The sequence below is a fragment of the Saprolegnia diclina genome (assembly GCF_000281045.1).
Source record: "Saprolegnia diclina VS20 unplaced genomic scaffold supercont1.8, whole genome shotgun sequence".
NCBI classification, from domain to species: domain Eukaryota; phylum Oomycota; class Saprolegniomycetes; order Saprolegniales; family Saprolegniaceae; genus Saprolegnia; species Saprolegnia diclina.
Window position 1 is genome coordinate 970,615 of NW_008246075.1, and position 25,609 is coordinate 996,223.

The 25,609-nt window shown below is 59.5% G+C and overlaps 9 protein-coding genes across 9 annotated transcripts; 5 read left to right on the forward strand and 4 right to left on the reverse strand.

Moving 5' to 3' along the window:
- The first annotated feature begins 29 nt into the window (after positions 1–29).
- Positions 30–1,063, forward strand: SDRG_03615 (hypothetical protein). The gene is made up of 4 exons (XM_008609251.1): positions 30–290; positions 336–572; positions 615–796; positions 841–1,063. The coding sequence occupies exons 1-4, from the start codon at positions 56–58 to the stop codon at positions 1,021–1,023; spliced, it is 837 nt and encodes a 278-aa protein (XP_008607473.1). The 5' UTR covers positions 30–55; the 3' UTR covers positions 1,024–1,063.
- A 179-nt stretch (positions 1,064–1,242) lies between these two features.
- On the forward strand, positions 1,243–2,856 carry SDRG_03616 (hypothetical protein). The gene is made up of 9 exons (XM_008609252.1): positions 1,243–1,446; positions 1,491–1,571; positions 1,613–1,674; positions 1,718–1,928; positions 1,978–2,052; positions 2,093–2,214; positions 2,257–2,454; positions 2,512–2,576; positions 2,621–2,856. The coding sequence occupies exons 1-9, from the start codon at positions 1,251–1,253 to the stop codon at positions 2,724–2,726; spliced, it is 1,116 nt and encodes a 371-aa protein (XP_008607474.1). The 5' UTR covers positions 1,243–1,250; the 3' UTR covers positions 2,727–2,856.
- Positions 2,857–2,892: 36 nt separating this feature from the next.
- SDRG_03617 (hypothetical protein) lies at positions 2,893–4,875 on the reverse strand. Its single transcript, XM_008609253.1, has 6 exons — positions 4,689–4,875; positions 4,287–4,643; positions 3,860–4,244; positions 3,596–3,790; positions 3,442–3,546; positions 2,893–3,400 (listed from the first exon to the last, which is right to left on the reverse strand). Exons 1-6 carry the CDS (start codon positions 4,776–4,778, stop codon positions 2,991–2,993), a joined length of 1,542 nt encoding a protein of 513 aa, XP_008607475.1. The 5' UTR covers positions 4,779–4,875; the 3' UTR covers positions 2,893–2,990.
- An 864-nt stretch (positions 4,876–5,739) lies between these two features.
- SDRG_03618 (hypothetical protein) lies at positions 5,740–7,328 on the forward strand. Its single transcript, XM_008609254.1, has 4 exons — positions 5,740–6,666; positions 6,716–6,805; positions 6,860–7,033; positions 7,081–7,328. The coding sequence occupies exons 1-4, from the start codon at positions 5,775–5,777 to the stop codon at positions 7,242–7,244; spliced, it is 1,320 nt and encodes a 439-aa protein (XP_008607476.1). The 5' UTR covers positions 5,740–5,774; the 3' UTR covers positions 7,245–7,328.
- A 726-nt stretch (positions 7,329–8,054) lies between these two features.
- On the reverse strand, positions 8,055–11,522 carry SDRG_03619 (hypothetical protein). Its single transcript, XM_008609255.1, has 9 exons — positions 11,051–11,522; positions 10,363–11,006; positions 9,971–10,314; positions 9,708–9,914; positions 9,322–9,648; positions 9,107–9,259; positions 8,851–9,059; positions 8,239–8,803; positions 8,055–8,193 (listed from the first exon to the last, which is right to left on the reverse strand). The coding sequence occupies exons 1-9, from the start codon at positions 11,461–11,463 to the stop codon at positions 8,098–8,100; spliced, it is 2,958 nt and encodes a 985-aa protein (XP_008607477.1). The 5' UTR covers positions 11,464–11,522; the 3' UTR covers positions 8,055–8,097.
- Positions 11,523–12,196: 674 nt separating this feature from the next.
- Positions 12,197–13,914, forward strand: SDRG_03620 (hypothetical protein). Its single transcript, XM_008609256.1, has 6 exons — positions 12,197–12,962; positions 13,011–13,105; positions 13,153–13,344; positions 13,386–13,481; positions 13,530–13,654; positions 13,706–13,914. The coding sequence occupies exons 1-6, from the start codon at positions 12,224–12,226 to the stop codon at positions 13,878–13,880; spliced, it is 1,422 nt and encodes a 473-aa protein (XP_008607478.1). The 5' UTR covers positions 12,197–12,223; the 3' UTR covers positions 13,881–13,914.
- Positions 13,882–17,014, reverse strand: SDRG_03621 (hypothetical protein; the record flags this gene model as incomplete). Its single annotated transcript, XM_008609257.1, has 5 exons — positions 13,882–14,195; positions 14,246–14,436; positions 14,485–14,772; positions 14,820–14,850; positions 14,899–17,014. 5 exons carry the CDS (start codon positions 17,012–17,014, stop codon positions 13,882–13,884), a joined length of 2,940 nt encoding a protein of 979 aa, XP_008607479.1.
- A 298-nt stretch (positions 17,015–17,312) lies between these two features.
- SDRG_03622 (hypothetical protein) lies at positions 17,313–19,366 on the forward strand. Its single transcript, XM_008609258.1, has 4 exons — positions 17,313–17,586; positions 17,634–18,000; positions 18,047–18,144; positions 18,186–19,366. The coding sequence occupies exons 1-4, from the start codon at positions 17,359–17,361 to the stop codon at positions 18,825–18,827; spliced, it is 1,335 nt and encodes a 444-aa protein (XP_008607480.1). The 5' UTR covers positions 17,313–17,358; the 3' UTR covers positions 18,828–19,366.
- SDRG_03623 (sodium/potassium-transporting ATPase subunit alpha) lies at positions 18,875–22,882 on the reverse strand (the record flags this gene model as incomplete). Its single annotated transcript, XM_008609259.1, has 1 exon — positions 18,875–22,882. The coding sequence occupies one exon, from the start codon at positions 22,880–22,882 to the stop codon at positions 18,875–18,877; it is 4,008 nt and encodes a 1,335-aa protein (XP_008607481.1).
- Positions 22,883–25,609: the final 2,727 nt, after the last annotated feature.

Consider the following 25,609-nt stretch of genomic DNA (forward strand, 5'->3'; position numbering starts at 1 on the left):
ACTCCAACCACGATATTGTGCAGTAACCGAAACCCATATCTTTGCATCGACAAAAATGGTGGTGGCGCCAAAGGAGCCGGTGGGGCCGATGGCGTCGCTCCAGGCACAGATGAGCGCGACGCGCTTGGGGCTCGGGAAGCTTACGAGCCTGCTCTCGGACGACGTCGGGCAGCTCCACGGTGAAATGCACAACAAGCTGCACATGGTCCACGAGAGCTGCATCGACGGCCGCACCGAGCTTTGCAACGCACTCGACCGGCTCGAGTTTCGGTTCGAACACCATGTGCGCGGTAGAATGAGCTTTTGTTTCGAGGCGTATGGCAAAACGATAGTAGACTGCCACGTACTCGCGCAGACGGTCGATGGCCTCCGCGATTCCCTCGAGCAGCTGCAGCGCCGCCTCCGACGCACGAACGCCGACGTTGCGCAGCAGCAAGAGTTCATCGTGCAGCAAGCAAACGCGCTTCTGAGCGCCAAGCTGGACGCGGTCGTACTCGAACACGAACGCCAGCTTCGCGAACTCGAGCGACATGTGCGCGACCGCCTGCAACGCACCGACGACCAGCTCCGAGGTACATACACGGATGCATATATCGTACGGAATGGTATGGTAGAAGCGGTGGTTGGCGCGACCACGCGCTGGGCAGATATGGACGCTACGCGTACACGCCACGACCACGTACTGCGCTCGGTGTTTGACCAGCTCCGGGAACTGCGCCACGACGTGGCTGATGCGACGGCCACGCGGAACACTGGCGCGCAAGACGTGGATGCGTCCTTGTACGATATGGAAGAGGTAGCTCCGGCTTTGTATCACGCATCGATTCCAGTGGCGTGTAGCGCATGCGGCTGGACGCGGCGCGTCTCAACGATCGGTTGCAAGTACTCGAGGCGTCGCTCGCAGCGCGGCGATCGAGCGAGCTTCTGACGCTAGAGGCAGCGACAAAGGCCCGCCTGGACGGCCTCGCCGAGACGCTCACAGCTGTGCTTCGGCTTGTCCACGCGTTGCATCGCGCGCCGTAGCTTCTCAACCACTTGAATGCATCTTTGGATGTTGAGCCGACGCTAGCTTTGGATGTATTGTCGTTTGTTGTCTACGTCTTGAGGACAGGTCGCTGCTTGCGAGCCTACGCACCCGCAGCAAGCTCGTGTGGCTTGACACGCATGCAACCTCTGATTTCGTATGCAGTATGGGTTTATAGAGGAAGCCAATAACCGCGTCGATAAATGTTGGTTCACACACACTGAGAATGCTCGCGTCGACGTTGGGCCGCGGGCCTCTGCGCATGGGCAGCCGCGCGCTGCGCCGCCTGGCACCGGCCATGGCCTCGCGGACGCTCTCTTCTGCGACGCTTGATGCTGCTCCCGCAGCAGCGCCTACCGAGACGCCGGCCAAGTTTGCCAAGGAGATGACGCCGTGGGAAAAGCTAACGACAACGATCATTGGTACCGACACTGCGCGCTATCTCTGGCTCATGGCGTCGGCGTAGACGACCAGATGGACATCAAGGCGATGCAGAACGCCCAGCGGGCGGTCGAGACGCTTGAAGCCGCCTGCCCGATTGACCAAGGTACCTTAGTCTATCTTGGAGCATGCCTGGAGCGAGCATAGACGACGCCTTTATCAGCTGGCTTCGGGATACGTTCGCTGACAAGGACGCGACGTTGGACAAGGTACATGGCCCCCACGTGCTCTAACGCTCACGCAGCAGCCCAGGTTGCGTTCGAAGCCCGTATCGACGATGTCATTGCCAAGTTGCAGTCGCTCCAAGACGAAGCCTGCGGCGGCGAACCCAAGCTCTTTGATCATAACCGCTTGTCGAACGAAAAGCTCGCATCGTCCGTGCTTGGCATGCACTACCTGTACACCAAGGTCAAGTGCCAGGACATCAAGCGGTACTTTGCGCAGCTCGACAAGGACAACGACGGTATCCCACCATTCCGATACAAACGAGCTGTTCCTATACCACAGCACAGGCATCGTCGCAAGTGCGGACGTGCACGCGCTTCTCGAACTCTACGCGCTGGGCACGCCGGCAAAGTGGCTCGAACGTACGCCGCCATTCGCCTATGAAAGCCTCACGGTGCGTAGGCCACTTTGCGGTCCTCGACAGCAACCAAGACGGCGCGCTCTCGGAGGCCGAGATGCAGCAGCTGTACCTCAATATCTGCGGCGTCCACAAGAGCTTTCTCAACGACCTCTTGGACCACCACGTACGCATTCTGCTGATGGCTACGCTCATGGACGTGGCGTAGACGACGCACATGACCAAGGCGCACACCAAGCAGCGTCAGAAAGCGCTCTCCGAGTACGAGTGGACGTTCAAGCTCACGGAGAAGCTCCGGTGCATGTACCACTTTGCCGGTATCCCCAAGGACGTCCAGATCGCGCAGCCGCCGCCCGTGATTCCACCGCGCGACTCGATCGACTGGGCGCTTCTCCAAGAGTCCCAGGTGCGCTCTCCATCGCTCACTCGCCGTCTCGACTCTCCTCTCATTCTCGGGTTTCAGGCGGCCGAGCTGCCCGAGTTTGACCGCATGCTCTCGCACTACATGGCGGCCATCCACGACGCTCGGTACGTGTTTATAAAGCATTCGCTTTGTATTCACGCGACGATAGGCGCGAGTTTTACGTGCAGACGGACGCGACGCGCGTCACGCGGATCCAAAGCGGCGCGTTCCTCGTCTTTGTGACCGTCACCGACGTCCTCATCTCGCTCATGTAAGCCACCAACCGCACGACTCGAATAGACGACCCTCTTGGGCACAGCATCTCTGTTAAAAAAGACATGTTGTCCACGCTTGCAACTTGAAACATTGATACTTCCCGGTGCGCTATCACTGGTCATCCCCGAAGATCTATCACCGAATCTTCGGTTCCTATTCCATGGGCCGAAGTTCAAGTACGCACAAGCTCATGCTTTGATGCTGGGAGTTGACATCTTGATACAAATACATGCATTCAGTGGGTGCTCCACGAGCCGCGTCGACTAGCTCGTACACGGGAGCCATTGCACGTCCTCAGACGCGTTGCCCCAAAACGCCAGCGTGGCATCGAGCGACTCGCGCGCCTTGACGACCGCAACGGACGTCGGCGTGTAGGCGAGCGTGGCCGGCGCGGGAATGCTGTTGAATCGCGAGTACATGGCCATCGTGTATGCGCCCGTGTCGTGGACAACGACATAGTCGCCGGCTGCGAGCTGCGGCAAGCGCACTTGGCGTGCGACCACGTCCCCTGAAAAGCAGAGCGGCCCCGCGAGGTCCTGCGCGACGAACAGCCCGTTCCGCTTGATGGAGCCGTCGTGCGCAAAGACCGAGTAGACCATCGGCCACGTGCTCGGCAGGTACACGGAGCGCAAAAACTGGTTGGCGCCGCAGTGCAGAATCGCAACCGTGTGACCTACAGGAACGTCCCAGAGCCGCTTGAGTCGAGCGTCGCACCTTGCCAATTCTTGACGGCTTCGACGCGGCTCAGAGTCACCCCGGGCTTGGCAAAGACGCTTCGACCAAACTCCGAGATGACGCGGTAGTCGCCCGAGAAGAGTTCTGTCATCCAGAGCATTGGAGAGGGATATGTATCAAGGTTTCAAGTCACCTGGTACGTCGGCGCGCAAGAGCGACGCGTACGTGGCGTACGCGACAGGCTCGGCCTTGAGCCCGTCGTAGCTCGTGGGCACACCGCCGCCAATGTCGATGACGTCGATTTGCCGCCGACCGAGCGCGTTGTTGATGAACGAAGCGAAGGCCACGGCCCGCTTGGCGCCGGCCACGAGCAGCGAGAGGGCGCAGCCTAATAGAGCAATTAATCGTTGCTGGTTTTGCTGCCAGTTGGGACACACTGTCGTTGCACGAGTCGTACCTTGGGAGCCGACGTGGACGTGGACACCTTGAAGCCAGGGATGCGCTTTGTAGAGCGATAGAAGGCGGTCGCTGGTCTCGGGTGTCCAGATCAAACCAAACTTGCTCGTCGCCGTCGCCGTACTCGATGCTGCAATCGTGCCGCCGCCGACAACGGGGTTGATGCGCAGCCCAATCTTGGCTGTTGTCGGCTTCTCGCGCAAGAGGCGCGCAACGTGTTCGATCTCCGCCACGTTGTCGAGGTTGATGTAACAGCCGAGCGAGAGGACATTGTCGAGCTCGGCCAACGTCTTGCACGGCGAGTCGACGATGATCTTGTCGGGCAGAAAGCCCAAGCGCAGAGCGTGCATGGCTTCTGCGTACGACGCTGTCTCCAAGCCAAAACCCTACTCAACCGTGTAAGCCCGAAGGAGCCGTCGAACGCGTACGAGTGGCTGCGCATGGCGCAAAATGCCCGCCAGCGGGTTGGCCTTGATGGCCAGCGCATGCGTCCAGAACGGCGGGAACGCAGCGCGTAGCTCGTGCAACCGGCTGAGAAACATTTCCATGTCGAACAAGTCGACGACCGGGTTGGCCGCGTCGACGTAGCCGTGCTGCACGACGCGCTGCACGATGGACGCCACGCCCGCCGCACGGGCTTCGTGGCGCGCGACCTCGTCCTGGTGCATATCATCGGCCTCGCTCGGCGCCGTCTTTGTGCTGGCTTTGGGCGGTTCGTGCTCCAAGTACTCGACGAGCAGATCGTGGAGCGTCCGCGTCGGGTCCAAACCGAGCCGCTCGCACACCTACCGCATTGTGTATTGGTCCTCGACTGTCGCCACTGCACACACCTCGCTGGCGACCGCTGCCGGTGCTTTCGCCTCCGGGCCGCGCAGGGTCTCGCGGATCCTCGCGAGGTCAATGGTCCGAAGCGCTTCCATGACGTTGTGGCAAAGTGGCTCGGCCAAAAGATCGCGCACCTGGTACGCGCGAACGAATCCGCGCACGTATCCGGATATCCGGATACTATGCAAACCGTGCCACCCCGTGCCACGTCAGAGAATTCCACATCGGGGATCCGGGATGTGGAAGCTTCGCGAGGAACGATGCGCCTCGCGGATACATGCATGTACCCGGTCCAAGCTCGTCCCTGCCGCGACGCCGCTCGTCTTGAACTGCTGTAGCGAGCTGCTACTGAGTAGCACAGACGTACGTTCAACTGCAAGGTTGCTGCGCAAAGATACTGCAGTCGCCAACCTCAAGCTGATTCACATTACATGCACGTTGCGTGGCGTGCAGGCGGCCGCAAAGACGCCAGCCTCAGCACCGTTCTCGCCGGTAGCCTGGCACCCAGACCAAGCTCCGCACGCCTGCCCTCTTGGCATCTCGGACGACCGCGCCTATACGCCCACCGTACAGTGTATCGTAGTGACAGTAGTGAGCGTGCACTTGTGTGGCGCCATGGTGTCTACTCGCCATCGGCAAATAAAGTTGCCAACGACAACCTTTGTTGTCCGAGCCGTCGCCCGTTGCGACGTTGGCTTGCGTGCGTGCCGTTAAGAGCCTTTTTGTTGTGCCACGCGTCGCGGGGCGCTTTCGAGAAGTTTCTCTTGCACCCGGTGGGTCGGGCTCGTACATTCTTTCGTACGTTCCTACTACTTGGTTTTTGTATTTGGATACCATCCATTACGTGATGTACAACCGTACATTGCATCACTTTAAAAAATGGTGTCTAATCTCTTGCGTTTGTATGGAAAGGCGAGTTATTTTTATTAAGTATCCAGCGTGCGTTCGAAGTGGTGGAAATAAGAAACTTTTTCGGCCAATCCAAAGCGGCGAATTTAAGCCCGCAGCACATGTCGCAGCGTTGCATGTTCCAGCGCCCAAGAGATCATTCGCAAGCTTGCCTTCTCCATCTTCCTACGCCTTCCTCCCGCATGCCCGTGTGCTACTTTTGCCAAGCGCCGTTCGCAAGGTGTAGATGCGGTCAATGTCGTCAAGTCTACTTTTGCAACCGAGAATGCCAGATCGGCGCGTGGCCGAGCCACCGCCCCGAGTGCCATCCGACCCCGACCCAATCGCCCGACAGGATAACAACGCCGGTGCCTACTGCGTCGCCGGCCACCGCACCTGTGACGCCGACGCCTGCGATTAACAACCAAGTCGACGAGGTCGCGTCGATAGCGCAGTCGGGCCCGGCGACGCCAGAGACGCCGAAAAAGAAGAAGAAGAAGTCCAAGAAGGCCAAGAAGCACGCGCCGGGCGAAACACCGCCAGCAACGCCGCAAGCCAAGCCGATGGCGACGCCGATGACGCCGCCTCTCCATCCGCTCTCGGCGCCGATGACGCCGCCGCGCCTCCCAACGAGCGCGCCGGCCTCGCCGCCCCACAAGCCGTCGCCGACCAAGACCAAGACCAAGAAGAACAAGAAGAAGAGCCGCAGCCACAGCTGGAGCGACGACGCGTTTCCGTCACCGCCCAAGACGAAGCTGAAGTCGCAGTCGATGGGTGGCAAGATGGTCACGTGGGGCTACGTCCAAGCGCGCGAGTTCCTCCGATGCCCGGGTGGCGGAAGCGCTGTCCCCAGCGAAGGTGCGTGGGCGCTTGGCCTTGGCAAGCACGTCGGCGACGTCTCGCTGGGCTCGGTCGACAATGTCGTCTCCGCCACGGAAAAGGCCAAGTCCAACTTTGAGCGCGTCGCACGCCTCACGGAACGCGAGCGGAAGAAGGTGCTCATGACCGCCGAGGACGAGTGGCAGGCGGCCAACGCTTCGCTCGACACGGCGCCGGCCAAGTCGACGACCAACGCGCGTCAGCGCCGCCTCTCGAGTAGGCTACCCTCCCACCATCCAATGATTGAACTCACGTGTCCATCTAGTCTCGAACGACGACTGCGACGCGCACGTCTTTGCCACCTTGTCCCACGAGCAAGCGAGCGAGTTTGCGCTCATTCGCACCTCGCGTGAAGGTAGAAGAGGAGCCTCGTGGTATGGCGGCTGGACTCACTGCTACTGTGTGGTAGAGCACTGCGGGTGTTCGTGCGGCGACCTCGTCAAGAAAGTGTCCAAGATGCACATCAAGAAGCTCGTCGCGTGGCTGCACGAGCGCGACGTGGACACGGCGCACATGAGCAAGCCCGAGCTCATGATGCGCGCCAAGACGCTGGCCGCCGAAGAGAAGAACTGCGCGACCGAAGGTTCGATACCGACACCTGGCGACAAGTTCTGATATATGAGATCGTAGACTGCGAGTGCGCTCGAAACGGCGTGCCATGCCACCAAGACACGTGCTCGGGCTGCCGCGGCAACTGCGACAACCACCGCTACACGTACAATAAGGACCACGTCCACGCCTACCGCCAAGAGCTCATCGCCCAGTGGACCTGCTCCAACCAGCTCGACGTCTAAGGCACCTCATTATAATACCTTACTGCAATTCAACTCACCTCGATTGTATGAACCTCAATCTCAATCTCAACCTCAGTAATCCTACGTCGGGGCATATTCGACATTTTGAGAAAACAGGTCGGTGGATCCGGCCGTGCCGACCACAACCCCCGCGTGATTCCTCTCATGCCGGGGACAATCCTTGATATTTGACAGTCGACCGACAAGGTCGAGAGGCAAGCTGCCGACAACACTCGTCATCTCTGCCGACGCGGGGACTCAAGATCCGTTGCGGCATCGACAAGTTCTCTGTACTGCAGACTCATGGATGTAGTCGCTGTCTGGGCTTCCAGACGCTTGCTCGTCGATTGTCTGGATATGCAAATATGGACTGCGTGACTCGATTCGGAGCAGGAACATACGTAGCCGTTCAAGCAGACGACGGATCTACACACTTCATTCAGCGCGATTGAAAAAGGCAAGCTCCACCATCAAAGTGTCCAAGCCTCGAGGTGGGTGTCGAGGCGGGTGTCAACGCCGGTGCGCTGGCGACTGTGAACGGTTGAACTGCGCCTGCTGCGCGAGCTCTTGGTCGCGGTTGTTGACATTCTACCGGTAGGCCTTCGTCGTGGCCGCAATCGTCGCCGTGTTGGCAGTGAAGTCGTCCGTCGCCACCATGGTTTGGTTGAGCATCGCACCGACTCCGCCTGCCCGTTGGATGTTTGGATGTTTCGCATCTGTATCCGGATGACCGTGAGCTGGCACGCTGTGGCGCACGCATTATCCGGACCTCGCCAACCGCTGTCAGCGATGTGGACAAACTCAAGAGCAGCCAATTCGAGAAGAATGCAAATCGAATTCATAGAGTTCTCTGCTACAAGACGATGTAGTTGTCGGCCTCGCCCGTCATTTTGCGGTTCATGGCCGCGCCCGACTCCTTCCGGCGCCACCCGCCCGAGCTCGCGCTGTCCTACAAGTATGTAAGACCTTCGTATCGCAGAAGAGCACTACGTACGACGCGCGGGCGCAGCTGCTGCGTAAACTCTTGCAGCGCGCGGTGCGTGTCGAGCACGTTCGAGAGGTCCTCGACAAACTCGTTGCCGTAGCTCAGCGACTGGCGCGTCGACGGCGTCGTCTCCTTCTCCTTGGTCGTTTGCACGAGCTCGGCAAAGAGGCCCATTGGGCGATCGAGCAGCTCATTGTACGTGCCTTGGTCCACGAGCCGACCGGCGTCCATGACAAGGATCGCGTCCGCATTGCGCGTCGTCGACAGACGGTGCGTCACCGAGATGACTGTCACGTGCGTCTTCTTGGCGAGCTTGCGCAGCGCATCAATGATCGACGCCTCCGTCTCCGTGTCGAGCGCCGACGTCGCTTCGTCCAAAAGGAGCACACTCGGCTTGCGCACGAGGGCGCGCGCGAGGCAGATGCGCTGCGCTTGACCGCCACTGAGGTTGCACGTCGCGTGTTGTCCGACCACCGTCTCGTAGCCGTCCTTGAGGTTCTTGATAAAGGCACTGCACTCGGCGAGCTCGGCCGCCTTCATGCATTCCTCTTTTGTCGCGCCAATGTTGCCAAACCTACAGGGCAATATCAGACACCATCACCCAAATGTCAAAGTATCAACTCGATATTTTCGAGAATCGTGCCGTTGAGGATCCCGCCGTCTTGAAACACGACCGCGACTTGCGCCATGTAGCTCTTCTTCGAGTGCGCGGCCACGTCCGCTTCGTCCATCGTGATGGCGCCGTCGCTCGGAGTGTAAAACTGCATGAGGCACCCGAGCAGCGTACTCTTGCCGCAGCCACTGGGGCCCACAATGCATACATAGTGCCCCTGTACACCGTATCAATCTATCAAGTATACAGTAGCGCAAACGGTACCAGTGGAAACGACGCGTGCACGTCCGAGAGGTCCCAGTGGTCCGACGTCGTATCGTACTGAAAGCTGAGCGCGTGCGTCGCGAGACCGTGCTGCATGCGCTTGAGCGACGGCTTGGCATCGTCTTCCTTGTCGTGCGTCTTGTCGGCCAGCTCCTACTCCACGTTAGCATTGTATTTTGAATATTGGACAAACCATGTCCAATATACAAACGTACGCTGTAGACAATCTCGTCGAGGCGCTGGAGACTCGACGCATTCCCGATCGCGACGCGCATAAAGCCACCGAGCACCGTCACGGGCGTCGAGATGCGCGCGAGGAGCGTGACGGCCGAGAAGAAATCGCCGACCGTGATGTCCCCGTTGAAGACCTTGATCGCCAAGCACGACGTGATGATCGACACGAAGATGTACATGGCCGACTCGACGTAAATCTGGACGACGCCGGCCCAAAAGTCCTTGAGGAACTGCGCCGTGTGCAGCGAGAGCGTGCTGGCGGCAAACTTCTGCGCCAACGGCGCTTGGATCCGGTACGCGCGCACGACCTACCCTTACAATCAATACGCGCCGCGTTGGTGGACAACTTGTCCACATTTTCCCAGACCTTTTGACACGCAATCGCATTTTGAAACTCGGCCGCCACGTACGCATTCTTCGAGCCAAAGTCTTTCGAGCGTTTGGACGCGCGGCCTTGGGGGCCCGACGTGACAATGATGGCTGAGAACGCAAACGAGAGAAGGCCGGCGGTCGGCTCAAAGTAGCAGAGGAACGCAAAGCCGACGACGACCGACACGATCGGGTGCATGAGGTTCTACGACCGCTTATGAGCCATTTGTTCGAAAAGCGAGAAAATCAAAGACAAAATACCCAAAAAATGGCCTGCCACAGCGAGTTGACGCGCGCAATGTCCGACTGAAACAGATTGTTCAGGTCGCCTTCGCTGCGCTTGAAAAAGAAGAGCGTCGGCTGCGACAGAATCGTACGCAGGAGCTTGTCCTGAAGCCGCTCCGTGGCCTTGGAGATCATGAGCGCTTGAAAGTACCCCATCGAGTAGTCGACGATCGCAAACGGCACGCAAATGACGAGGATGCCAATGACACCAATCGCCAGCGTCTGCTCGGGCTTGATGTACGCGAGCGTAATGTCGTTGCCTTGCTGGTCCGTCGTCACGTTCTGGTATGTGACGGCGCGCTCGATGCGGTAGTTGGTCGCTACACAGGGCATATCAGATCTGATACAAACTTGATACAAAGCCCTACTCGCATTGTAGATGGCCGTGTCAATGACCGACTTGGGGAAGGCGTAATCGCCGAGAATCTGCATGAGGTACGCAAGCCCCGGCACGATGGCTGCATGCACAAGCACGACCACGATCGTACAAAAGAGCGCGCCTTTCTGGTTGGACCAGTGGCGCAGCGTCGACTTGATCACGTCCAAGGCGCCGTAGACAAACTGGGACGACTGCGCGTCAATGTCGCGGAGGTACGACAGAAACATGTTGGCCGAGATCTCTTTGGGGCGGTAGTACAGCGCCCGTTCGAGGAACTGCATGAGCTCGGCGCGGCTCATGTCGCCGTCATTGCGCCCGCAAATGATCGTCAGATCCGTTTCCATCATCTCGATTGCAGCCTCCGTGATGTTGGGAATGCGACGCAGCGACGACCGGAGCGACGCCATCGAGATGAGCAAGTGGTCCGAGTCGGCGTACCGGTGCAGCTTCTTGGAGAAGATGCGCGCACGCGGCTTGAAGATGATGCGTGCGGACGCGAGGAGGCAGTAGAGCGCGGTCCAGTACTGCTCGTACTGGTTCGTCTTGTACTTGGGGTACAGCTCCGACTGCGGCGCGTCATAAAACCCGTTCTCCGAGATGACGACCTTGGAGAGCGCATCGAAAAACACAAACCTGCGCAAGCTCATTATGGACGATGAAGAGGTGAAGAGACATACCGCGCCGCCAAGCAGCCCGCGAGAAGCAGCAGCGCAAGCAAGTCAAACATGGACGACGGCGACCGGAAGAGCGCGCCGCGCAGTGACACGACGCGGCAGAGCATCTCGAGGAGGTAGAGCACCATGAAGCCGCACGAGTAGAGCCGCGTCTTGAGGCCCCACTTGTAGAACGTCTGCTGCGACGTAAAGGCCACCGCGACGCAGTTGCCGAAGAAGTCGCAAAAGAGCAAGAGCATGTAGACATAGTGGAACTGGCGGTTGTCGATCATGCGCAGGCAGCCGACGCGACCGCTCTGGCCGGCGCCCGCAGGCGTGGCCGCGCCCGTCGGTCGAGGTCCTTGTGGCTTGGGCTTGTTGTCCATGGGCGCACCAGTGTTGGACTGCTTGTGCGTCCCCTGCTCCTTCTGCCTCATCGCGAGTAGAGAACAGCCAAAGGGCCAGCTAATATTGCCCAGTCTGTTTCTGTCGAACACTACCCGATTGTACGGCACGTACGTTTTATCTCTGTTTTTGTATGAATGTACGTGCCGTACAATACATGTACGATCCGGCACGTCCGGTCCGCATTATCCGGATGCTGTCGCACAGGATCGGGATGGCGACCGGTAACGTCGCGCACTGGCGCGCTGCGGCTTCCCCCACCCGCCAAGCGATATATGTACAGCAGCGGCCTCATGGCCATGACGTCCTCTATATGATACAGTGAGGCCCTCCTCGTGAGAGTGGGAAGACAACGGCGAGGACCGCAGCAAGCTGAAGCATGGAAGAGGTTGTGGGAGGATCATCCACCCCTTGCGACGTCGGAATGCGAACGCTCGTCGAAGCCACGACCAACAACGACGGCAAGCTGTGCAGCTGTCGTGAGTGAGCCCTGACGCTGGCTTGCCACAAGTGGATTTCTGTCCTTCATATATATTTGCTCGTCGCCATATCAGCTGGATGACGTGAACGGGTGCCTCTCGTCCTGCACCATGTCGGTGCTACAACCGTAGTACAAAGTGTGCAATCGCGCCACTGCAGGTCGGCTGACGCTGTCGGCTGAGTGCACGTATGCTGGGCGCTGTGCCGGCGTTGTGACCGGCGGCGTGTGCACCCAGGCTGCACATCGAAATATCGAAACGTCATGTTTGTCCCAGTTTTGCCCAACTTTATCCGGACTCGGACATTGGGACGATGCTGGAGCTGGTTGTCGTGGGCGGCAGCTACGTCGGCTTCTTCGCCTTTGCCCACATCTTCTTCTCGCGATGGCTCTTCCAGGACTACGAGGTCAAAGACACGGGCGTCTTCTCGCGGCTCATCTTCTGCGTCTGCCTTGCGTGCTCGATGAGCATTCTCGAGGTCGTCATCTTTGAGCTTGCGGCAGTTCTCGACAGCGAGACGCGCCAGCTCGTGTGGCAGCTCGACCTCGTCGTGCTCGCGTTCCTCATTGCATACCTCATCCCGTTCGTGCTTATCTTTACGTTGGCGCGCGAGCAACAGTGCCGGCGACGCACGGCGCTCCTGCTCGCGACAACCTTTGAGCTCGGCTTTCTCTACGCGTTCTGGAAGCTCGGCGACTACGTCACGCTCGTGCAGGACGCGACGCCGCAGCCCACGACGATCGCGTGGTTTGTCTCGCTTGAGGCCTTTGTGAGCCGTGTGAGCTTCCTTGGCGTCAACTTCATGGCGGTCCTCTCGGGCTTTGGCGCCGTCAATGGCCCGTACGAGTACATGAGCATGTTTTGGCGCACCGTCGAGGAAGACGACGTGCGCTGCCTCGAGAAGCGTCTGCGCCAGAACCTCGAGATGGTCGTGACCAAGAAGAAGCGGATCGTCGTCGAGCGCCGGTACGTGGCGAGCACCGAGACCACGTCGGGCCGGGCCAACCCGCTGCTACGCTTGTGGCACTGGGTCTCGCCGCAAGAGTCGAAAGGTATGGAGATTCTGTCCGATCTTTGTTTTCCATAAATGCTGCCTATAGAGTCGTACCTGCAAAACGTACAGAAGGAGGTCGAGATCCTCGAGACACTGAGCCAAGAACTCTTCTTGGAGATCCACGCGATGCGCGAACTCCAGGTGCGCACAGCAACGCAAGGCACATGCCTATAGTGTGGCGTGTGTAGAAGCGCGCGGCTGAGATGCGCACGCTCAAAGGGCGTTTCTTCAACCTCATTGGCTACCTCTTTTGCGGCTTTTGCCTCTACAAGATGGTCATGAGCACGGTCAACGTCGTCTTCAACCGCGACCGGGACAAGGACCCGATCACCAACGCGATGGAAAAAATACTGTACCTCTGGCCAGCGCTCGCGTCTTGGGTACTTGTCGTTACGTCCTCTTGCGATAACCCAACGCGTAGATCAATGTCCGCTTCATCTCGGACATTTCGTCGCTGACGCTCGTGGGCATCCTCGTGTTTACCCAGACCCGCGGCTTTCTCATCATGCTCCTCAAGGTAGGACGCGCGTTGTGTGGCGGAAGGACATTATAGTGTGTGTACTAGGTGTTCCGGACGTTCTCGAGCAGTGTCTCCAACAACTCGGTCGTGCTCTTCCTCGCCGAGCTCATGGGCATGTACTTTGTGTCTTCGTTTGTCATGATGCGCATGAACCTCCCGACGCAGCACAAGTAAGCGTATCGGTGGCGAGATCATGGACACGATTGGCGGCTGGTATGTAGACGCCATATCGATGCGGTGCTCGGGCCGATCGACTATTACGTGTACTATTGCTGGTTCGACGTGCTCTTTGTCGTCAGCGCCCTTGTGAGCCTCGGCCTCCTCGCGCTCGTCACCATGTCCAAGGTCTCACGCACGGCCATTGACAGCTTTACGCTCCACGACAAGTACCCGTAACTTAGCCGAAATGCAGCGACCCTTTGCCTTCCCATGTGGCGAGGTCCGACGATCGAAACTCGACGGGACCGGACGGCCGGCGGGCGGCAGGCGGCCCGACGTTGGCAAAATCCATACCGCCGTCAACGACGCGCATCGACTTGGTCTTGCCACGCGGCTCAAACGTCGTGTTGGACAGCACGACGGGTCCCGACGAGCTTGGCGCTGACCGGCTGAGCCACGCATCCGCCGAGGCTTTGCGCTTGCCCGACTTGGTCGACGACTTGCCGGACGCACTGGCCAACGAAAACGACGCCGGCATCGCATACTTGGCACCTAGACACGAGTCAAATCCTGAGCTTACAATGTCGCACACGGCGTCGTACTGCGAAAGGTGGCGACGGGCGATGCCTTCTTGGACTTGCTACTGTAGCGCGCGCCTTTCCCGCCCTTCTTGCCGCGTTTCGAGGGCTTGCCCGACTCAAAGCCGGCATCGGGGTTGCGCCGTTGCTCTTCCAGTCGCTTCTTGGACTCGCGCTGGCGCTTGACGCGGCGATCGCCATAACTTTTGCCGTTCCTACGACAGAAGCACATCAGACAACGATACGTAGGACGATGCAGCAACCGGTTGGCACCAAACATGTTGAGGTAGTCGATGCCCGGGTCGCTCGCGGTTTGACGCGCTTGCAGACTCGCGACCGATGTAAAGTGCTTGAACTCGCGCAGCGCCGGCGGAATGTCCCGGGCCGAGGGCAGCATCGCGACGACCTCATTGTCCGAGACGTCTTCGATCGAATCCGAGTCGTAAAACTTGGCCACGGCGCGGGGCTTGGTCAAGTCCACAACGGCCGCGGCCTCGTCGTTCGAGTCGTCACCAAAGTGGAACATGTCCTCGCCGTCGTCGTCCACGTCCCTACGCAAGAGGCGTCAGAGGGGCGGTCGCTTCATGTGGCATCGCACCTCAACAGCACTTGCGACGACCCGTCGTTCTCTAGCGCACAACTGTCAGCGGCATGGACTAATGTAGAGCGAGCAGTACCTCGGGACGAATCGCAGAGCGTGCACTTGTGTGGGTCCTTGCCTTCGACGTTGGTGCAAATGTTGCACGTCCACGGCACGTCGTTCCGCACGCTTGCAGCGTCGGCCGCGATCTTTCTCGGTGCAGCACATATGGCACACGCCAGACCGTTCGGGTTTTCGTTGACGTAGGTACACTGCTCGCAATTCCAGCCGTGGCGAACGGGGCTGCTTGGCAGGCTGCTCGGCGACGAAACCAGCCGCCGGGGGCGGAGCGGGCTGCTTCTTGGAGACAGTCCGTGTGATCGAATGGGACTCTCCAGTGGTGTGCTGTCGACCACGGGGGCACGTCGGCGCACGGGGCTTCTTCGCGGACTGGGGCTCGTTCGCGACTCGTGGGCGAGTGGTTTGCGGAGGCGCCGGGGCACAATAACGACGTCCTTCTCGTCGTCGTCTTCGCTCGAGTCGTCGAGGAGTCCCACTTGGCGCATCTTGGCAAACGGCGACGGCCGACCTGCCTTACGACCGGACAAGGCAAGAACGGGCGAGTCGATCTCGTCGTCGTCGGCGTCGACGCCAGCGTCGTCCTGGAAGAACGACCGACGAGCGCTACGAGGCGGCGTCACGACCACGTTGTCGGGCAATGGCGCCCGAGCTCGTGCTGGCGAGGCGACGACGGGACGCTTTGGCCTCTCCACCAGAGTTGGTCGATGAAGCGGGGATTCGGGAGACGAATCGTACGCAGCGCGGTTCACCACGGAAAGCCGTGGTGGGGATGCCACAATATCATCATCCGGTATCGTTCGGGCCACGCTAGTGTAAGGTACGGGGCTCGTCACAGCGGCTTGTGGCGGCACCAAGGAAAAGGCTGGTGGCGATTCGATTGCCGGTGGGGCCACCATGCCCAGCATGTTGAATTGAGGTGGACTCTCGGGTGGCAGCAGGTTGAACGTTGGGGCAGCGACCGGCGCAGCAGGCATGTTTGCGAAATCGAGCAGCTGAAAATTCGGCGCTTCGCCGTCGTCCGTGTCCAGCGCAGGCGCCACAAACGGTCGCTCGCTCTTGACGACGGCAGATGCAGGCTCCGGGTCGTCGCTCGCAGCAGGGCCATCGTCCGACGGCGTCAGGTCCAGCCCATGATCGTAGTCGAGATCGGCGGCCGGTGGATCGTCTTCGTACAATGGTTGAGCTCTTGGCGACGGTATCGGCTCGGGGGGCGCCTCGTGCGCTTGTACGTGGTCTGGTTGTACCGAGTCGGGTATCTCGGGGTCCGGTAGCTCTGACTGCTCCGGCTCGGGTCGTGGCGTCTCGACGACGGGCGGCGGCTTAGTCTTGCGCGGCGCTGCCATCCAACGACCCATTAAGTCGGCAGCCGTGTGCGGACCGTTCGACTGCGTCAAGGCCGGAAGGGTCGGGGGTGCTGCGGTTGTCGACGCTGGCGTCTCGGTGGGTCGCACTACTGTCCTCTGCAGTCTGGGAAATACCACAGTCGACTTGGCACCGAAAAAGAAGCTGCCGAGCGGCCGGGGTCGCTCGATGGAAAGCAGACGCGGGTTTCCAGCTGTAGACGCTTCTTCCGGGTCGTTCTGCGGCGGTGTTTGAGGGACGAGCTCGTCTTTGGGCAGGGCCGGCGCCCATGGCCGCAGCAAGCCGGCCTTTTTTGTCGCTCGAGCCGGCACTTTAAGGCTTGGCGGTGCTGGTGAGGCTTCTAGTCGCGCTGGTGGCGGTCGTTTCTCTTCGTCGTCGTCGTCGTTGATGTTGGGTTCGGGCGCCGCTGTCTGGGAAGCGCCCCAGCCACTCGCCGTTCCTCCGCGCAGCGCCCGCTGGCCCGGATCTTGGGTCCGCGGTCGCTTCTGCTCGGGCGACGACGGCGCTGGGGGATCGAACTGGCTCATCATAGGCGCCGCTGGCATGCTCAGACGGAGGCGCTTCTTGGGCTTCGTCGGCAGCGCCTGCGACAGCTGGGAGAGCGCGTCCGATGGCGCGTCCGGCCGCGCCGCCCCGCAGGCCGCGCACGTCTTCCGCTGGTAGCCGTTCAGGAGGGTGCACATGCTGCACTCCCACTCCTTCGTCCGCCCCATCCGCCGGGCCGCGCGGCCTCCGTCGGTCGCTTGGCTCGCCCCGGGGCTCTCGCTCATTCCCGTTTTGGCGCGAGCCTCAGACGTTGCGTTATCCGGACAATCGCGCTGTCCGTATAATGCATCATGGCTATTTCCACGCCCGTTACTGGTCCATAGGCCATTTCCTTTGCATCAATACGCGCCTTTGGGTCTACGTCTAGCGACCTATTTGATAGAAAGCATCTCATTAAGCGCACTGGACGTCGGTGCGATACCCTGGGTGACGTCTATGGTGCATAATGCGGAGGCGGGACATTAAGTTGCGTGGGATTAGCCTCTTCGTTGGCGGAAAGATTGAGTTTTGGCCAATCCGCGACAAGTCGGTTCGGCGAAGCGTCGGCAATCTTGGATTCGCATCGGCCATGTCGGGCCCCAACTTGACCTTGGAGGAGGCGAAAGCATTCCTGCGCCTGGACCTCGGCGGCGTGAACCTGTACGACCACCTCTCGGACGTGCTCTTGCGCGTGCTCGTCGAGCGGCCCAACGACGCGGTGAATGCGTTCGAGCACCTCTCGTGCACGGTACGCCAAGAGCGCTTCAAGCGGCCAGCCGAAGCGATCGCTGCCGAGAACGCCATCGACGCCCAAGCGGTACGTGGTATGTAGCCATGGCGCCTAGTCGAGCTCTGCATGAGTAGAAGGCGCAGCAAGAAGCATGGGGCAAGGCGGCAACCAGCCTACTCAAGATACAGAACGGCGACGAAGAGGTGGCGCCCGAGACGCCGACAGGCGTCGCCGACCTCTTGGACGAGGCCAACATGTTTGAGTGGGCGGGCCTCGGCTTTTCGCGCGGTGAGACGTTCCGCCTCTCACTCGCACTGCAGAAGCTCGCGACGGTCAACACCACCGTCAAGCTGCGTTTCTGGGGCAAGATCCTTGGCATTGGCACCGACTACTACGTTGCAGAAGGCGAGCTGCCGGAACCCTACGAGCCGGAAGACCAAGACGCCGAAGAAGGTGCCAACGGCCTCAATCGAAACACGTACTGGGTCATGAAGGACAATGGTAACAGGCATCTCATGCACCAACGAAGCTACGGGACTCTTCGTAGGCACATACGAGTGGGTGCAGCTACCGCCGGTGCGGCGCGACCAGATCCTCGCTGCCCGCGCGCTTCGTCGCTTCGTGCGCAGCAACCTCGAGGGCAAGGTACACGCGAGCTACTCTGAGCATACGAAACGAGGTGCTAGGTGCATGGCCACCCGCCGTTTCCAGGGACGGAGAAGAACTTCTTGCGGGCGCAAATTGCCCGCATTTCGTCGTCGACCGTGCTGTGCCCGGCCGGGTACTTTGTCGTCACGGAGGAAGGAGCGATCGAGCCACCCGAGGAGGCACCTGAGGCCAAGTCGGCCGCCGAGCTCGCCGAGCTTGGGACGTGGGTGCACTACACCAAAGAGATCAACGACAAGTACGGGCGCAGCGTGGCGCTGCCGCCGAAGACCAACGACGACGGCGAAGAGGTACCGTGGGAGGGCGAAGAGTTAGTCGAGCCGTTGCGGGCGCTTTCCGAAGACAAGCCAAATTCGTGGCGTGTCGAACGGGTGCCTACGACGGTCTCGGCGGCCGTCGGTGAGATCGCAGTCGTCAAGTCGCTCGTGTGGCCCGGCGCCGTGACGCTCGGCGTCGGCAAGAAGTTTCTCAATGTCTACGTTGGCCATGGGCTCAAGGCCAAGTTTGGCGCCGACCACCAAGTGCAGTTGCCCAAGCCGCTCCAGGTCGACTTTGGCGTCGCGCCCGACGGCGACAACGACGCCAAGCTCAAGTTTACCAACTTGCAAGAGCAGCCCGACGTGCTCGTGGACCCGTCGCCGCCCGAGGACCCGGACGCCTAAAGACTGACAGGATGTATACAAGCAATCGAAGTCTATTCTCGTGTGTCTTAGTAGTACGTGTTGCGCTCGATCCAGCCGGGCGTGCGCACCATGCGGCCCGTGTCCGGGTCGACAGTCGTGACCGAGGTTTCGCGCAGCATGTACTTGCGCATCTCGTCGACCGAAAAGATGAGCAGCGTGAACGGCATACCGCAGAACCAGTGCGTGAGACGCATCGAGCCCGTCGAGAAGATCGTGTTGAAGAAGCCCGAGTAGCTCATGATCGCGCCGATGAGCGTTTCAAACATGAGGCCCATGAACATCACGTCGTTGCGCATGCCCTGCGTGAAGAGCGAGAGGTACCGCGTCTTGCAGATGAGCAGGTTGCCCCACTGGCTCATAATGACCGCGACAAAGTACGCCGTTTGGGCAATCGCGAGCGCCTCCGACTGCATGACGCGCGAGAGCACGTTCGAGTACGTCGTGCCGCTCGTATCCGTGTACGTAAACCCGGCAGCAAAGTCGAGCAAGCACGCGACGCCCGAGCACGACACCGACCCGTCCGCGTTCTTGACCTGGCGGACGTACGTGGCCTTGCTGTACTTTTGGTCGCCCATCGGCGTCGTCGTCGCGCTCGCCGTGCCGTTGGCCGAGACGATCGCCACGAGCTGGTCCTTGAAGTTGTCGACGTAGTCCGAGTTACTGAGACCGCCGTCCGTATCAGTCGACGTCGCCGCCCAGACACCAAACGGTTGGTAGCTCGCCATGAGCTCGGGGGTCGCGCTGCCAAGACCCACAACGTCCGAGCTGGTCACGTCGTACTCGAGGTACGTCTTCTTGAAGAAGCTCGACCGACGCGCCTTCATCGGTGTGTACGGGTGGTAGCCCGCGGCGTAGGCCGCCGCCATCGATTGGTACGTCGGTACCGCGTTCTTGCTGGTAAACGAGCCATACGTGGTCGGGTTGAACTTGTCAAAGTTGCCGGGCTTGGAGTCGCCGCCAACAAAGTTGCCGACCGCATACTGGCAGTCGACGAGCGTGCCATCTTCCTTAGGGTCCCAGAAGATCTGAGCGTCAAAAATGTTGCCGCCGGTCGGAATCGTAGCGTTGTACGTGAGACCGCACTTGGCATCGGGGCCAAACGCACCGAGCGGCGTATCGAGCGACTTGCCACCGGCCGAGCAGTAGACGCCACCGTCAGTCTTGCACCACATGACATGGCGACCGTAGTAAGCGCCACCAAGACCCGGAAGCACCTTGGGCGAGTAGCCGTAGCTGTTCATGACCGTAAAGTAGCAGAACATGCCGGCCGTCGCCTCAATGATGCCCATCATGAGGTACGAGAACGTAATGAGCTTCTTGGTGACGAGGCGGTCGACGGCGGCGTTGCGCGGCGGGCGGAGCATGATGTCGTTCTCGGCGCCTTCGTACGCCATCGAAATCGCCGGCACCATATCCGTGCCGAGGCAGATCGCAATCATGAGCAGCGCCGTGAGCGGCAGCGGCACGTTGATGATGACGTTGAGCAAGACCGGGACGAGCTCGGGGATGTTGGCCGCCAGCGCATACGCAATCGACTTCTTGAGGTTGTCAAAGATGATGCGGCCTTCTTCGACGCCGCAGACGATCGAGGCAAAGTTGTCGTCGAGGAGGATCATGTCGGCCGCTTCCTTGGAGACTTCCGAGCCCATGATACCCATGGCGACACCAATGTCGGCCTTCTTGAGCGCCGGCGAGTCGTTCACGCCGTCACCAGTCACGGCCACAATCTCCTTGCGGCGCTGGCAGTTCTCGACAATGATGAGCTTCTGCTGCGGCGACGTGCGCGCAAACACAATCTGCGGGTGGTCGAGGATGCGGTCCCACTCTTCCTCGGGCGTGTCTACCGAGATGGTCCAGCCAGGCACGACGATCGCACGCGCGCTACTCGGGTCCTCGTACAAGTTTCCCGCCGCGTTCGACTCTTCAATGTCTTCCTTCGTCGGGCCCCACAAGATGCCGACCTTGTGCGCAATGGCCTTGGCCGTCACGGGGTGGTCGCCCGTGACCATGATGACGCGGATACCGGCCGTCTTGCACTTCTCGACAGCGCCAAGCACCTCGGGGCGCGGCGGGTCGATGAGCGCCATGAGGCCGACAAAGCAGAGCGGCTCTTCGACGTTCTTGAGCGGCGTCGGGATCATGTCGTAGTCGACGTCCTTCTCGCCGAGGGGAAAGTTGGGGTTGTCGGTCGAAAATTCGTACGAGTGCGGGTACCGCGCGACGTCGAGCGACTTTTCCGCAAAGCCGAGCACACGCATGCCGCGCTTCGAGAGCTGGAGTTGAAGGTCGTCAATCTCAGCGAGGCGCTCGGGCGTCATCGGGAGCTCCTGGCCGTTGATCATGACCGAGCCGCAGCGCGCCGTGATGCGCTCGGGCGCGCCCTTCATGACAAGCAGCAAGTTCTTGGACTCGTCGTCGTCGAGCTTGTGGATCGAGACTTGGTACTTGTTTTTCGAGTTGAACGGAATCTCCTTGACCTTGGGGCACGCCTTGCGGTACTCCATGATATCGCGCTTGTCCTGGACAAACTTGATCATGGCCGACTCGGACGCGTCGCCGATCGTCTCCCAGTTGATCTTGTCGTTAACCTTGAAGACGAGCGGTGCGCCACGCGAGATCGAGTCGCCGTCAGCCGACACGATCGACTCAAACTTGGACTCTTCGTCAAAGACCGCATTGTTGCACAGCGTCGCGCAGCGCTGAAGGCGCACAAAGCTGTCGTCCGCGAGGTTGTAGCTGGGCGTCGGCGTGAGCGAGCACTCGGCGTCGAAAATCTTGTTGTCGTACACGACGTTGGCGACCGTCATGATGTTTTGCGTGAGCGTGCCCGTCTTGTCCGAGCAAATGCACGTCGTGGACCCGAGCGTCTCGACGCCCTGGAGGTTCTTGACGAGCATGTTCTTCTTCGACATGCGCGACGCCGCGAGCGAGAGGCACACGGTCACGGTCGCGAGGAGGCCTTCGGGCACGTTGGCGACAATGATGCCAATCATGAACGCGAGGTTGGTCGAAAACTCGAGCTTCTTGATAAAGCCCACAATGAAAAAGATGACGCCGGTCGTGACAGCGACGCCCGTGATGATGTGCACAAAGTGGTTGATCTCGCGCGCGATCGGGGTCAGCTCCGAGCCCGTGGCGGTCGCAAGCTTGGCGATGCGGCCCATGACAGTCGAATCGCCAATGTTGACGACGATGCCCTTGCCGTTGCCTTGCGGAATGAGCGTGCCAAAGAAGCACAGGTTCTTCGTCTCGAGCGGGTTCTCGTCCGTGCAGTGCGGCACGCGCTTGATTGGCTCCGACTCGCCCGTGAGGCACGAGTTGTCGACCAAAAAGTCGTCCGAGCACTCGACGACGCGGATGTCGGCGGGCACCTTGTCGCCGCCCTTGAGGAGCACAATGTCGCCGCGCACCAGCTGGGATGCGTTGATCTTTTGCGACTTGCCGTCGCGGACGACCGTGATCATCGTGGGCATCATGTTCTTGAACGACTCCATGAGGTTGGACGACTTGCGGTTCTGAAAGTACGAGAAAAACCCGGTGACGAGGATCGTCACGAAGAGCGCGGTCGCCGTGTAGAGCTGCGTGATGTCGTACGCGAGGAAGTAGCAGCCAAAGCACGCGGCCGCGCCGACAAAGAGCAGGATCGAGAAGAAGCCCGTGAGCTCGCGGAAGAGCTTGATCCACTCCGAGACCTCCTTGGGCGGCGTGAGCATGTTGAGGCCTTCCTTCTGCTTGCGCATCTCGACGTGGTCGGTCGACATACCGACCTCGGGATCGGTCATGAGGTCAGCGCAGAGCTCGGGGATGCTGATCTTGTGCTCGGTCATGACAAGCTCACGCCGAGCATCATGCTGGTCGTTGCCGCCCTTCTTGCCGCCCTTCTTGGCCTGCTTGCGCGCCTCCATGCGCTGGCGCATCTCGGTCGAGACCGCGACGATGTCGGCCGACGACCGCTGGTGCATGGACGCCCGGTGGCTGCCCGCGCGGAGCCGCGCGCTCCCGGCCCGCTCCCGCAAGCTGTTCTGCCGCTCCATGGCTTGAGGAAGAAATCGAAAGTGGTTGCAGGCCGGGCGCAAATTCGATTTGGTGGCTTCACATACCTCTTACATCCTATACTCTGTTGTTTATGATGCTTCCCTACCTCGTATAAAACAGAAAAGACCACGGAGAAGACCTTTGAAACTGGATACCTGTGCAGAATGCAATTTTAGTATCCTAGTCCACAGCATAAAAGGGCACCTTGGCCAGATGTGGTTGGGCTCTGACGGAGCTCCCGCGAGTTACGCCTGCGGCGCGCCATACGTTTTCAATGGACAGCAATATCGTACATTCATACAAACAATACGATAAATAGTACGTACATTGAGCGTACGATGTGTAATGCACGGCTACATTTGCACACCGGACAGCTGGCCAAGGATGTGGCGTGATCTGAAGCGCGATATCCATTGAATTTTGACCTTGGCGCTCCACATCTCTTGGCCGTCGGCCCATATGGAGCCAACTGTGGCCGGCAACAAACGCCCACCTTGCAGTGGCCAGCGCTTTGACACAACCATGGTGGGATGACCTTGTATGCTCTCTGCGATGCAAAATACGTTGTTGGCGAAAAGGGGGCATGGAAGCCTTTCGCAGCGGCTATCAACCATGGCTCGGACCGACGCAGTCCACCAAGAAAGGTTCCCTGAGAGAACGCACGACGTAACGTGTCACGATGGAAGCCATGGAAGCTATGGATGACGCCAGCAGATGCACGCGCACAGAGCATTGCAAAGGCGGGCGTCAACGGCCTTGGCGCCAAGCTTTTGCACGCGTCCTCCTGCATTATCATCGACCGAAGTTTGCTATATGGTAGCAGCGATTTCAGTGCAAGAAAAATAGTTGGCGCCGATGTCAAGGCAAGGGTGGTCTGCGAGCGTTGCCCTTCTGTACGGTCTGAATGACGTTTCTGGGTGTACTACGGTACAGTGCAATTGGACGAGAGCCGTTCATTTCGACACTTCAATCCACTTGGATACTCTCAAGTGTGGTATTGTGAGGACGGTTCAATGCCTTGTGTATTATCGATCGTACTAAGCTCGTGTTGCTTCAACCATGCACGTGTTGAAGATACCGCGACAACGCAGGCATTCGGTGCCTCAGCGCCCCCGCTTATGTATCATCAGGGTGGCGCAATGGGGAGTGTTGGGAAGGCATCGCATGTCTACCTTCGACACAATAGCACTCGATAAAGTGTACTGGTATTCCTACACTCCTTGTCCCGGCACCGGTACCTACAGGCTCGATGGTTTTCCTTTCGCCGAGTCGGTGACTGTGCTTGACGTGTACTCGCATCAACACTTACCCTACGATCCCATGCCCTACCCGTACCAGTACGCATTGTGTCGTGACCAGGAATGGAGACACAATGAGGTCGCCCGTCATGTTGAGGCGTTCACACATTCCCTGCAAGTGTGTACATGGGTAATGTTAGGGAAGGAGGTTGGGATGGTCTACTAGCTCTTCACCAACGAACGATACTTAGCAAGCTGCCTTGACAACTCGAACCATCGGCGAGGATTGATCTGGGTACCAGTACAATTGGCCTCCGCTCATGATCTCGGTCACACGGCCAAGGACGCCGCATCGGCACGTCGCTAATCTACAATTGCCCTTCCACACGCGCCAACTCGTCAACGTGGCTCGTAAAGCATTCAACAACGTATGCTAGTACATCAGTAGCTGCTCCAGGTGTACTAGTACAGGAGGTTTCTGCCCTTTTATGCCGTGAACGAACAGGAGCCAGAGGGTGCGTCTCCGTGGACACAACTGCAGCAACTCACCGACCACATATTCGCGTAGTACGGTACGGTATTGACAAGATTGCCGAAGGATGTACTTGAACTCTATCCATCACGAGGCAGTAATCGACTTGCGTCCTCAATGACGTGGGAATATGATCGCGATCGGCCGACACGAGTGCCGTTGCTTGCACTCTTGCGCACGGCTTGGCTCAATAATGGGGGTGGCTAATAACTGGCGACGCTGCATCGAGTGGCGTTGCAGCAAGGTCCGCGAAAACACGTCCAAAAAGCCGTGCTGAGCGATGTGTCGCGCGTTCGAAAGCCGGACGCTTCCCGGCAACCAGTATTGGTAGGAATGTTCAGTGCAGACAATGATATTACTGTGCATTGTTGTACTTGAGGTCTAGCTGCTACATTCAATATCGCTCTCAATATGAACAAGTCCTGTGTATGTATAAACCCCCTCGGACCGCAACGCGCCGAGCATCGGCATCGCTCGTGCGACAGGCGCAATTCCTGTTGCCGTTTCGGCGAAGCAGAACGCAATGTAGAAATCGCGCCATCTTGATACTACGCTTCCGATTGGCGGACCAGATAATCTTTCAGCCAATCACCGACGTCCCACGCATCCCGCTCGGACCGGCTACTTCTCATGCGGTTCGACGATCCGAGACGCATGTAATACAGTGCAAGAACCCACCATCCTCCGCGCTTCTCTCTGAGCGTCCTGCGTCCTTCTCGACCTCGGCGCTGCTCGTATATTGGACGCGGTCGATGATGCTAGTTTCCGGTGCCGTCGTCGTGTCCGGATAGCGACGGAAGAGGCTCGGGCGCCTGGTTTGTATGGAGTCCTGCTGTTTTCAGGCCTGTAAAGTTGGGCGACCGGCATGAAATATTAAAATATCAAATTATAATAATACATCGCCTGTTACTCACGCGCGGCCTTCATACGACGTATTGATAGTCGCCGGAAACCGC